The sequence below is a fragment of the Apis dorsata genome, unplaced genomic scaffold (genome assembly GCF_000469605.1).
Source record: "Apis dorsata unplaced genomic scaffold, Apis dorsata 1.3 scaffold_434, whole genome shotgun sequence".
Lineage (NCBI taxonomy): Eukaryota > Metazoa > Arthropoda > Insecta > Hymenoptera > Apidae > Apis > Apis dorsata.
In genome coordinates, this window is record NW_006263685.1 from 29,474 (window position 1) to 42,739 (window position 13,266).

Genomic DNA, 13,266 nt, shown 5'->3' on the forward strand with positions numbered 1-13,266 from the left:
AAGGACAGGAATGTCGATAAAAAGTGAACGATGTAGGGGAAGATAGGGGAGTGAGAGGGGAAAAAAGAAAAAAAGAAAAGGAAGAACGCGATGCAAAATAACGGGCGATGAAAAATAAAAGGGCGAAAGAGAGGAATGATATAAAAATACGTGAAACGAAAAGAAAGAAGGGACGGGTGACAGGGATGATACGAGCGCCCCCGCGCAATAGGGCAAAAGTTAAAGAGAGCTGGCCGATTCCGCAATCGCTTGGCCGGCTTCCAATTTCACGACTCCCTTTTTCATTGGGCGAACGCGCCGCAACGAACGCGGCGGCAAAACATCGCAACGTGTGGATACCGACCAACGCACAGGCGACGACCGTTCCTCTCCAACGGGAGAGAGGATATCTCCTATCCGCTCCTCCGTTTCGCCGTTCCGTCGATCCTGACTGAAGATAGCCGAGGCGGAATCAATAATTCGTGGAAGATAAGCGGGTTCGGTGTAACTGGCCGATAAACCATCATTTCTATCGATCTCGACCCCCTCCTCCACATCGATTTCTTTTTTTTTTTTATTTTTATTTCTTGGTGGATCGCGTGGATTTTGACGTTCCTTCCTTTGATAGTTGATGATTAATGGCGAGTATGGATGTATGGAGATTATTGCTGAGGTGGATGTTTTGAGAGATAGGGAACGTAACGTTTGAATGACTGTTGAAGTTTTTTTTAGAGAGAGCTCGATGATCAATTTTGTCTGTACAGTAGGACGAAAGTTTCTTTTTTTTAAACTTGACAAGTTGAACGAGTTGAGTTTTTTTTTTGTTTGAAAGAAGGATTGGTTTATTAAGCGACGTATATGAACAAAATTTTGAGGAAGAAGTTGGCTATAGAAAGTAAATTCTCAAAAAAATTGATTCAATTTAAAAAAAAGAAAGTCACTCTATTTTAATCGACAGACTTATACTTTTATATTTTTATATTATCATCGCATTTCGTATGATTCTTACTTACTTTTTTGTACAATTTATTTTTTTTTTTATAGCTAGTTACTTAAGTCTCGCAACAAATCTCACATTATACTCGAATCGACAGAAATACAATTGAAACTTAATTCGAGATCGATCATGGGGAGGAAGGGGGAAAGAAGTTCCGTCGCGAGAAGACGCGAATTCGGCGGAACAAGGTTCGGACGTGGTGGCGCTAGTTTGTTAGGTGGATTAGCGGATTACCGCGTCTGGTGGCGATAAGTCAGCGTCTGGCAGGGGTGTCACGACGACAGCTCTCCCCCCTGTAATTAGATTCGCCTACCTAGTTGTGCTTGGAGAATTTTAAGAAACGCTATTATCGCTATTTCCCATCGATCGAAGTGCTCCTCGCGCTTCCCTTTATTCGCTCTTATTCTTTCACGGAGCAGAAAGAAAGAAAGAAAGAAAGAAAGAAAAAAAGGAAGCAGGAAGGTTTGAATTTTCGAGGCTCGAGGGCGGGATAAAAAAAAAAAAAAAAAAAAAAAGGAAGCAGGAAGGTTTGAATTTTCGAGGCTCGAGGGCGGGATAAAAAAAAAAAAAAAAAAAAAAAGGAAGCAGGAAGGTTTGAATTTTCGAGGCTCGAGGGCGGGATAAAAAAAAAAAAAAAAAAAAAAAGGAAGAGGGAAGTTTTAAATTTTGAGGGCCGAGGGGGGGAAAAAAAAAAAAAAAAAAGAAAGAAAAAACGAGTCTGTCGTTTCTGAGTCGTTAATTTTGCACGCGTCGCGGTTTCAGTTCCGCGTTGCGGCGAGGCTTGGCAACTTTTTCGCCCGCATAACCCTCTCTCTCTTTGGCTGGCGATCGTTGTCCGACGAACTCGAGTATAATTTCCCTTGTTTCGCCCCTCTTTAATGCGCAACTCCGAAGTGACGAATGTCGGGCGAATCGGGTGAATTTTTTGAAATGTTATAATGAATTGTGTGAGAGAGAGAGAGAAAGAGAGAGATAAATATTAGTACGAGCACGGTGATTAAGTGGCGTTGGAAAAAAGAAATGGGATTACGTGGAGATATTTAACAAGGGTGTTAATTTAATTTTGAATTTCCTTAATGGGTTTCTGAGCGTTCGAGGATCGTAGGTGAATTTTAAATTTGTACTTTTTAAAAAATTAGGAAGAAAAATACGAAATTAATTTTTTTTTTACTTTCAGACATCGAAAAACTGTGTAAAAATTGTGTGGTTGATTCTTTTGATCCTATTTTTATTGATTTTATTGACATGTGTGTACGTTTAATTTCTTTTCTTCTTTAAATTAAAATTATTCTAAAGGTGAAAGGAAAAATAAAAATTCGTCGAAGGATTCTTCACTACTATATTTTATTTGACAATCATTGAAAGTATTGTGCCTTTGATATCTTATAGTGAAGAGGTTAAAGATATACATAATTTTTGAATTAAACGATATCTTCTAATATCTTCCTAACATATTTTCCATTATCTTTTTTTTTCAAAAATTGAAGAACGTCAGATCGAACGTGGATCAAAGTAAAATGATAATTGGAAATGTTAACATTAGCATAGAAAATAACTCGTGCTATTGGCGATAGTTTCGAGAACTCGATTTACAGACACGGCTATAGTTTAATGCTCGCGCAACGTTCGGTTGATTTGATGAAACGTTGAATTTGTACAACGCCTGTTAAACTCGTGTTCCATCAATCGAATAAATCAACCGTTCACAGAGGAGAAACAGAAGAGAGAGAGAGAGAAAAAAACGCGAAAAGGGGGACACGTCATAAATTGACTTATCCCGATGTTCAATGCAATATCGTTTGAAATCAAAAACAAACCAGATTTTTTCTACATAAATATATAATAAATCAATCCCTATTTTGTTGACGTATGCATTAAAAATGCATAGAAACAACAAGGGCAATGCGTCTTTTAGCATTTAAAACGGACAGAAGCGGCGTTCGATAAATTGCATCTGGGAACATTTTACATGTAAATAGAGAAGGAGAGAGAAGGGGCGAGCGAGCGAGCGAGCGAGCGAGAGAGAAAGAGAGTGGGGAGAGTCATAAAACAACGAAATTAGGATCGGCTCCACGATCAAAGCCCATTTCAAATGACACAACGATAGAACTACGACTATTAAAATCTATTTGCATTTTCCGCTTCTTTATGGCCGAATCACCTACGTTGGCAATATTTTCCGAAAGAATGAGAGAGAGAGAGAGAGAGAGAGAAAAAGAAGAAGCAAATTGCATATATTTAAAATTTAAAGCATCAACCCGTTTAAGATGCAAACACGTTTTTTCTAACGAAGAACCCAATTAATTCGAGCCTTTTATACCACGAACGTGTTCACGAAATCGAACACGAGGGAGTTGTAGCGAGATTAGAAAAATCCGTGTCTCGCGATCGTTACGCCGGTGAAACGTTTATAAATCACGCGTGAACCGGGTCAAAATAGAATTATCGATTTTCACAATTATAATATGGAAACGGAAATGACGAAATTCAATTAATTGGCAATCGTTTGAAGCTATATGTTTAAATATTATATTATATATATATATTTAACAAATCGATAAATGAACTTTCATGAAAACAGGCTTAATACTTCAAAAAAAAAACAATCGATAAATATTAAATAATATTAGTCAATAAACATACTTTTGGCAATCAATTACTCTCAATTAATTATTTTAATTGCAGAGAGCACACGATTGATTTGATTAATTTTTATTAATTTTCATACGGAAAATTTACGAAAACTTTCATGAAAACAGGCTTAATACTTCAAAAAAAAAACAATCGATAAATATTAAATAATATTAGGCAATAAACATACTTTTGGCAATCAATTACTCTCAATTAATTATTTTAATTGCAGAGAGCACACGATTGATTTGATTAATTTTTATTAATTTTCATACGGAAAATTTACGAAAACTTTCATGAAAACAGGCTTAATACTTCAAAAAAAAAACAATCGATAAATATTAAATAATATTAGGCAATAAACATACTTTTGGCAATCAATTACTCTCAATTAATTATTTTAATTGCAGAGAGCACACGATTGATTTGATTAATTTTTATTAATTTTCATACGGAAAATTTACGAAAACTTTCATGAAAACAGGCTTAATACTTCAAAAAAAAAACAATCGATAAATATTAAATAATATTAGGCAATAAACATACTTTTGGCAATCAATTACTCTCAATTAATTATTTTAATTGCAGAGAGCACACGATTGATTTGATTAATTTTTATTAATTTTCATACGGAAAATTTACGAAAACTTTCATGAAAACAGGCTTAATGCTTCAAAAAAAAAAAACAATCGATAAATATTAAATAATATTAGTCAATAGGCATACTTTTGGCAATCAATTACTCTAAATTAATTATTTTGATTGCAGAAAGCACACGATTGATTTGATTGATTTTTATTAATTTTCATACGGAAAATAATTATTCAATTTTCAAAGATATATATTTTTTCTTAGAAACGTATACAAAGGCATCTACACATCGTATTCGTAATCAAATATTACAGAGGCTATGATCGCGAATTAATAATAAAATCCAACCAAATCATAATAAACCTGTTATTACTATTCCAACGATGTTATTATTATAACATTTCGGAAAAGTTGAATTCCGTGTATTCAATCGAGCAATAACAAACATTGGATAGAATTCATGGAAAATTAGATCTCGTTCAAACAGTTACACGATCCGACACACAATGAATTACACAATTGAATTAGACTCGAAATTACAATTCCACTCGTGCGCTTAAGAAAGAAGGGAATTTGGGGAGTCGAACGATCTCGCTTTTACAATCGAGGGATGCTCACCTGGTAACGTTGATCTGATCCGCGATCTCGACCGTTCCCAAGTTTCGATATCCGGCGAATAGCATACCGTTGTCCATTAAACCTGACCCACGGCCGTCGATCGTCGCGTAGATGATGCTTTTATTCGTTACAAGGTACGTGCCCCAATCGACGTCGAACTTCTCCGTCACCTGATACGAATCTGGCCCGCCGTATCTGTGGAAAATACGGTGAACTTGAAACGCTGTTTTGATTATTTCTTCTCTGTTAAGGCGTATTATTATTTGTAATTTCATCGTCGATTAAATTTCTACGATGGAACTCTATTTTTACGAATCTGTCCGAGGATTGAGATAATTAGTTTATTATTGCGATTATGATATATTTTCGATTACGACGATGCTTGTAGTAGAAGTAAAAGTTCAAATGGAATTCCATTGTATTTGTATTCGTGTAATTTAATGTCGAGAAATTAAGAGATGAAAGAGAAACGATTAATTATTAATAACAAATATTTTTTTTAGATTTATCGATGCTAAACTTTTACGATTATTTTGTTCAAACTTTAACAAATATTTTTCACATGCTAAATTTTTACGATTATTTTGTTCAAATCGAGCTTTTCTTTTTTTAAACATTAATAATCAAATTGAAAGTTTTAATTCGATTTATATACGTGTATAATTTATTTCAAATTATTAGAAAAAGTAATAATGTTGAACGGATAGAAAGATATTACGTGGAGAATATTTCGAAGTAACAAGTAGAAATGGAGTTGCCGATAATTTGATTAATTGCTAATTAAATAAAAGGTCGTTATTATCTGTGCAAAAAGTCCATTATCACATATCTACTATTTACAAATTTACTTCAGTATATTCAGAGTACATGCTGGGATAATGAGATTCGATGATGATTCGCTTGTGATGTGATTTCATTTATCTTTTGATTAAATTCACGATTACAATATTATATATATATATTATCTCGTTGAGACAAATGGAATTTATAATTTTCCTTTTCTTTTTCTTTTTTTATCTTTGGTTTAACCCCAAAATGACGAGATTCTGTCGGCGAGTAATAGCAGCTTGGATAATCGAAATTCTAAATTTGCAATTTTCCGGGTACACACGCGTGAATGAACAATTACCAAACAATTCCGCCGGAGCAGACCAAGAAAAGCTAATTCAATTTTCCGATTTAACTTAATTATTCAATCGAATCATGTGTTTCTATTTATACACAGTCTAATTCGTTCCGAACGAGTTCTGTCGTACAATCCAATTTTCGAAACTCGAATTAATGCCTGCCGACGTAGAATCGAGCTCGATCAAATTTATCTATTTAATTATTCGTTCATTGTTTCATTCGTTTTCTCCACCCTTCATCATTTTTATTCACTCTTTTCCTCGAATGAGTTCGTAAAAAAAAGAAAAGAAAGAAAGAAAAGGTAATTTTAAAGGATATTTTTACGAACGAAACTCACGCAAGGAAAACAAGACAGTCTCTCTAATACTGGGACTTGGATTTTCATTTGACTCGCTAATTAATCCCGATACGGATTCATAAAAATTCAGGGGGCGCGTTTACGCGGCATCGAAATGAATCTCTCCGCGATTATTCCTCTACGTTTCGCTAGCTATGTATCGACAGGGGGGGGAGGAGAGTGGTGAAAAAAATTTTTTGATAAATGATACGCTGCGAGTGACGCGACCGATGCCACACCGTATTCTACGCGTTTCATTATTTTTCTCCATTCGAATAATTCCGATCCCGCTTCGAGGATATTAAAGCGGTATTCATGGTGGCGGTATTCTCTGGTATTTGAGAAAAAGAAAAAGAAATAACCTGGAATGGAACATCCCTGGGAAATCAAGCCCTGATTTTTAAACGTTCTTGAAAGAGGGCGACAGGAGGGAAGAAGGGTCGAAAGAAGGGGAAGAAGGGGCAAAAGGAGGAAAAAAGGGGTGAAAGGAAGTAAGAAGGGGCGAAAGAAGGGAAGAAGGAGCGAAAGGACGTAAGAAAAGATGAAAGGAGGTAAGAAGGAACGAAAGGAGGTAAAAAAGACGAAAGGAGGAAAAAAGGGGTGAAAGAAGAAAAAAAGGGGTGAAAAAAGTAAGAAGAGACGAAAGAAGGGAAGAAGGAGTTAAAGGACGTAAGAAAGAGTGAAAGGAGGTAAGAAAGGGCGAAAGAAGGAAAAAAGGGATGAAAAGAAGTAAGAAGGGGCGAAAAAAGAGAAAGAAGGGGCGAAAGCAGGAAAAAAGGCGAAAGAAGAGAAGAAAGGGTGAAAGGAGAAAAAAAGGGGCGAAAGAAGGGAAGAAGGGGCAAAACAGGGAAGAAAGGATGAAAGGAGGTAAGAAGGAACGAAAGGAGGAAAAAAGGGGTGAAAAGAAATAAGAAGAGGCGAAAGGACGTAAGAAAGGGTGAAAGAAGGTAAGAAGGGGCGAAAGAAGGAAAAAGAGATGAAAGAAGAGAAGAAAGAGCGAAAGGAGGGAAAAAAGAGCGAAAAGAGGGAAAAAAGGGCGAAAGAAGGGAAGAAGGGGCGAAAGGAGAGGAAAAAGGGGCGAAAGAAGGAAAAAAGAGAGAAGAAAAGGCGAATGGACGTAAGAAAGGGTGAAAGGAGGAAAGAAAGGAACGGAATGATGATGATAAAATTTTTTCGATTTTTTCTTTTTTTTACTCGGTTACGATTAACACGTATTCTATTCTATTAGATCGAAGAGAGGATCGTTGTTACTCACACGAAGATCAGCATGGGATATTTGGTGGCGCCCGACAAATCAGCGTTCGGCGGAATCAGAAGTCTGACACGAGCTTCGAATCCTCCGGGAACCGGCACCTTGAAACGGCGCACTACCGGTTGCGATTTCTCCGCGATAATCTCGGAGACTGCTTCGTTCGCCTCCCACGTCAGCATCTTCGTAGAATTCTGAAAACGAGGAGAATCGCATGGAGATGCGACGAGAGCATGTCGACGATAAATGAACGGAAGAAAGAAAATTTTTCGAAATTAAATTAAATCATGATTCTAATTTAAAAAAAAAAAAGGGATTTGGAAGATGTTAGATTTGAATTTAAGTTTTATTAATTACAATCGTTTGCTTATAACTAGTATTATCCGCATTTCAGATTTGAATGCATAATTGATAAAATTTTTGAAACAATTCGTGAGTAAAATTTTTAAATTAGAAATTTTTAGAAAAGAAGGTTAAAGAATTGGAATTCTCAAAAATTGCCATAAAGATCTTCTTCGCAAGAATTAATAATATCATCGTATCGATATTAGGTTTAATATTATTTCGCGTTCAGATATTGGATTGGTTTTATCGTGTCAATCTTCGGGATGCGAGATCTTTAGCTTCGTGATCGTTCAATATTTATCCAAACATCGTATGGGCGGAAACTTGTTCTCGTAGAAAAACAGTGGCGTCTAAGTTTCAATCGATAGCGAAAAAGCGTCTCGCCTTGCTCTCAGAGGACCTCTCCTCGAACTTGGACCCTTAATTTACCTTTATTTTACTACTACAGGGCACGGCGCCAACCTCTGTAACCCGAGAATCCTCCTCCACTGCTTCCCATTCCACCGACTTCTCTCGCCCAGCTATCGATTCTCAGATACACATATCGTTCCGATTTGTTATCTGCCGTTTTCAAGTTGTAGTAGATCAACTAAATCTCCTCCTTATTTCTTTTTTCTCAAAGATCAACGAGAAAGTGGAAAATAATACTCTTGGATGAAACAAATGGGAAACGAACATATAATATCTCAACTTTTTTTATTTTAGAATCGTGTCAATCGTTGCCTGAACGCCGTTTCAAAATCCAAGGATATAACAGATGCTCCATTTTCTTTATTACAGGACAAAAGGGAAAAACTTGAAGCGAACAATAGCGATAAAACATTCGTTATTTCTCTTATCCCCATTTCTACTAGTTCCACTGTGTTACCTTCCCTTCCAATGACCAAACTTTGCCTTAGTAATCTTAGAGTTTTAAATGAATCAGTGGCCAGTGAAAAGGAGAGATGCGAAATGGACATCCAGGTCGCAAACCTCATTAACCACGGGCAAGGTTGTACCACTTTAGCTTATATAATTAAACGATATATATATACAAGATGATCTCCGCCAAGAATACCATATTTAGATAACATTTGTTATAATTTATTATCGTATGGACGAATTTTAAATTTTATTAATTCACGTTCGAATAAAAGTCTATCTCAGAGGATAGAATGGAAATAAAGAAGAGATATTGAATGGGGAGAAATATTTCACGTCAACGGAACGAGATGCCAGAGGCCAATTTCGTCGTTGTGACGCGAACAACAATTTCTTCTCGCCACTCCTTATCGCCACGATTCACAATTCAAACCACCACGATATATCCAACTTTTAAGCCACTATGCATCAACGTCGGACATATAACGGCACCCTTACACCCGGCGTGGATCCAGTTCAATTATTTCCCTCGTTTCGATCTTCCGGTCAACGAATCCAACGATTCGGATTTCTCGATAATTTGGATACGATTTGGTAAAATCGAATTCGTAATTCACTTTTGATGACGATTTGACAAGTAAGATTTTCTTTTTTTATTTTCGATTATATAATACACAGAGTTAACCATTTTTCGAGATTTTAGAAAGATAAAAATGTTGATTGGGGATCTTTTATTAAGTTGTAATTTATAATTATATATGTATATTATATTCGAAACAATATTAATTTTTGTTTATTACGATTTTTGTTTAGAAGACGAGGAAGATCAGAAGAGGAAAATTTGCTGATCATTATTGTTATTCAAGTCAATTTAAGTTTGCATTAGCGCAATGTTAAGCAGATACGATTTCATTTAATGTGAAATTAAATTGACCGGTATTTTTACATATCAATTTTTATATGTCTATAATCGATTTTTCAAAAATTTTACTATCTAATTATAATAAGATATTCGATTAAAAATCTTTATTGAAATCTCGATATTGTGAATTAAATTCGAGAGATTGCGATTTTTTTTGTGTCTTATCGATTTTGTTTTTGATTGAAATCACTGAAATAAGTAAGCGAAATTAGAGCAAAATTTCAGGAGTCAAATTTGATAATTTTGATATTATTGAAATATTTCTTACAAAAATGATTTATTGTCAATTTTTGGAAATATGAGGGAAAAGATGTTTTTTCTTTTCTTATAAATGTATAACGAGGAAAAATATAAGTGAAACAGAAAATATAATTTTTTCAGTTATTCATCACTAGAATGTGGATATTTATATGAATAAATATACAATATAATATTTACGCGCAAAAGTATTTACGAAGAATATATAAATAGGTATGTACGAAAAATATGCAAATATTTGTTATGATGAAAATTTTTAATACATTAATATGTGAATATTATTAAGTATGAAGAATAATTATTTATTAACTTTATACAATATTTTGCAGTATTCATATATTGTAATTCGAGTTACAATAAATTACAATCTATCTTTCTAAATGATAACATAAGATAACAACGTTACATTCATTAATAAATATTAATTTATAGGGTTGAAAACATTCATGATATATTGTATAATGTTATCAATACATATTTGATTCTTGTATAAAATATTAATATATTTTATATTATTTTTCATTACAGTGAATTCAAAATTGTAATCCATTAAATAATATTTTCTAAATATTTAGAAAATTTATAACATTTTTATAATAATCACACAAAACTATTTAAAATAAATTGGTAAATTTAATTATTAATTCAAAGTTGTAAAAACATGCTTTAATATAATCGGCAATTGTTGTATATTATTGTTATTAACATTCCACAATATGATACAAGTGTTTATCGATAGACTAAATTGATTTAACGAAACAAATATAGCACGATGTATGCATGATATATAATATAGCAATATATCGCATATTTTTAAACACAATATAAAACATTGTAAAAAATTTGTTATAAATATCCACATTCTATTTTATATTGCCTATTTTAATGCCGATTACAAAAAGAACATAATACAATATTTTCTCGAATTAAATTCACTTTTCCAAAACTTTTCAAACTTTTCTATTTTTATTTTATATTCTTATATATATATCTTATATTTTTTCGTAAAATTCTTTTCCAGATCAAAGTCGAGATATTTTTTCCTCGTTCGCGGCATTATTGGCTCGAATGACAAGAACAAAACATTTCCTATTCATCGAGTTCCTCCTCCTCCTCCTCCTCTTCCTCTTCTTCTTCTTCTCGAGAGGAATGAAATTAGCCCCTTCGAAGAATCGAAAGCGTTTGTCCACAAAGAAAGCCAATTATCGACAGTAGGTAATCGTGCCGCCTCGACAAATCGAATACTCGAATCCCCCCCTTTTTTCACCTCCCCTCTTTCCATTTCTGCTCATTTTTGCCAATTAGAAGACGAAAGACGTAGCCGATAATCTAATTACGGATTTAATTTACGGATAATCGATCGTTTCCCTCTCGATCGAACGACACTCGCCCCCCTCCATTTTCCTTTTTATCCTTGAATCTACGAATTCGAGCGTCAAAAGTTTGAAGAGACGAGCGTGTTTATCGAAACACCGTGACGCCTTCGAGGAATTCAAGAGAGAATGGAAGTTTTCGTTTGACCTATTAGGGTCGAAAGTTGATACGCAAGTGTTTTGGAAACGAGTTTCTGGGTCGGAATCGAAGCAAGGGGAAACGTTCTTCTCGAGTTCTCCACGCGGATAGAACTTTCATCGACGGGGGAGGGCGAGGGTTGTCGAGCGGAATTGAAAGTGGAAATTCAAGCTGTAATTCTTGTGAACTTCTATCTATTTGATACTTGGAGATGTAATAGAATATGGATATCTTTCAGTGGAAAAGGAAATTTATATCGCGTGTTTGTCCCCCTCCCCATAATTAAAATATATTTCACGTGCGATTGAAATCGTTGAAGATATTATTCCAACGAAAGTTCCTTTTCGTAAATAATCTCTAGAACCATGGCCAATTAAATCAATAGTACAGAAAAACTATTTTCTCCTATATTTAAGTTTGAAACCTATGGAATCGAACTTGATTTGAAAAATTCATCGTTCGAAGAAATATTTTATATATCATTATATATATATAAAAGGAGAGAGAGAGAGAGAGAAAAAAGAAGAAAAGAGAATTATCCGTCTATCGATTTGCCATAATGTTGCGCCGCCATTACGTATGCGTGTAATCGTTGTCAGACATCGAGACTCATGTACGCGTAGGAAAATGGTTGATCCAGTTGGATCGTGTTTGCCTGTTTGTTAAACGGCGGGAAAATTTATTTAATTCGAACTGCTGATAACGTATCGTGTTTCCTCTCGAAGCGAATTGGGGGAGGACGACGATTTGTTAAACGATTATAAAGCATATAATCTGATTGTTTAATACGATAATGTATATATATATATATACACATAGGTGATAATTTCACGATATCGTATAATAAATTTTCCTCGTTTCATTTCTTTCTCGATACTTGTTTCATTAAGAATTTTTACACGAACGAATATACGGATTAAAATTTCAATAGAACTTTCGTAGAACATGTTGACTGGAAAATAATAAATAAAAATATACGGGTTTAGCTGAATGAATATATTTGATTATACGTGATTGTATACGTATTATAAAACATTTGAAATACGTGTATCGAAGAGAAATAGCTAGCAACTATGAAATAGTAATGTTGCTGGCAACATTCAATAATGAAATCACATATAAAATTTCAGTGAACTTTAAATTCTATGAGAGAACATTTTTGCGGAAACCTGGGATGGTAAAAGTGAAGAGAAACAGAGGAGGAGAAATGAAAAGTTTTTGCAAAAGTCGAAGCAAAAAAACAGCGAGAAGCTCTCAACGAGGGGGATTAAGAAATTAAATTAAAATTCGATTGGAAAGTTGAATTAGAGGAATGAGGGGGATGGTAAAAACCAGGGTGGATCGCGATAACTTCAATTTTCGTTTCAATATTTCCAAATAAACTTTCCACACTTTTAAATATAGGCCGAGAAAATGAAACTAGCCACGAAGAAGAAGAAGAAGAAGAAGAAAAAGTCCCGAGGGGTTGAGATAAGGACTGGGGTTATGGAAATTAAGAAATTAAATTAAAATTAGATTGGCGAGTTTCATTTAGAAACAAACTTCCCTTCCAACGTGGGATAACTAACCCCGTGAAAGGAAACAGATTGTCGAAAAACTTAATTGTAAGTAGATTAAAAATAAAATCGATCGGATTCGAAATACCATTCCTTTATTTTTTCCCCTCCATATTAATCAAGAAGGGAGAATCAAGAATCCCAAAAGAAAAAGAAAAGGATATATCAATATTCCTTATGTTTCTTCTATTTTAAAAATGATATCCTTGGACTCTCGAGCCGACAACGAGAGATCAGAAAACTGTTTCAAATTTCTTGCAACAATTTTTCTTGTTCTTCCTG

General features: G+C 34.3%; 1 protein-coding gene across 1 annotated transcript in view; it reads right to left on the minus strand.

Annotated features, from left to right (window-relative positions):
- Positions 1 to 13,266, minus strand: part of LOC102674178 (venom dipeptidyl peptidase 4-like) — a 248,884-nt gene that overhangs the window by 15,064 nt on the left and 220,554 nt on the right. Inside the window, exons 13-14 of the mRNA XM_006619725.2 lie at positions 7,537 to 7,724; positions 4,817 to 5,011 (exon numbers count right to left, since the gene is read on the minus strand). Of these exons, the coding sequence (XP_006619788.2) occupies positions 4,817 to 5,011; positions 7,537 to 7,724 (383 nt within the window). The remainder of the gene's footprint in view (positions 1 to 4,816; positions 5,012 to 7,536; positions 7,725 to 13,266) is intronic.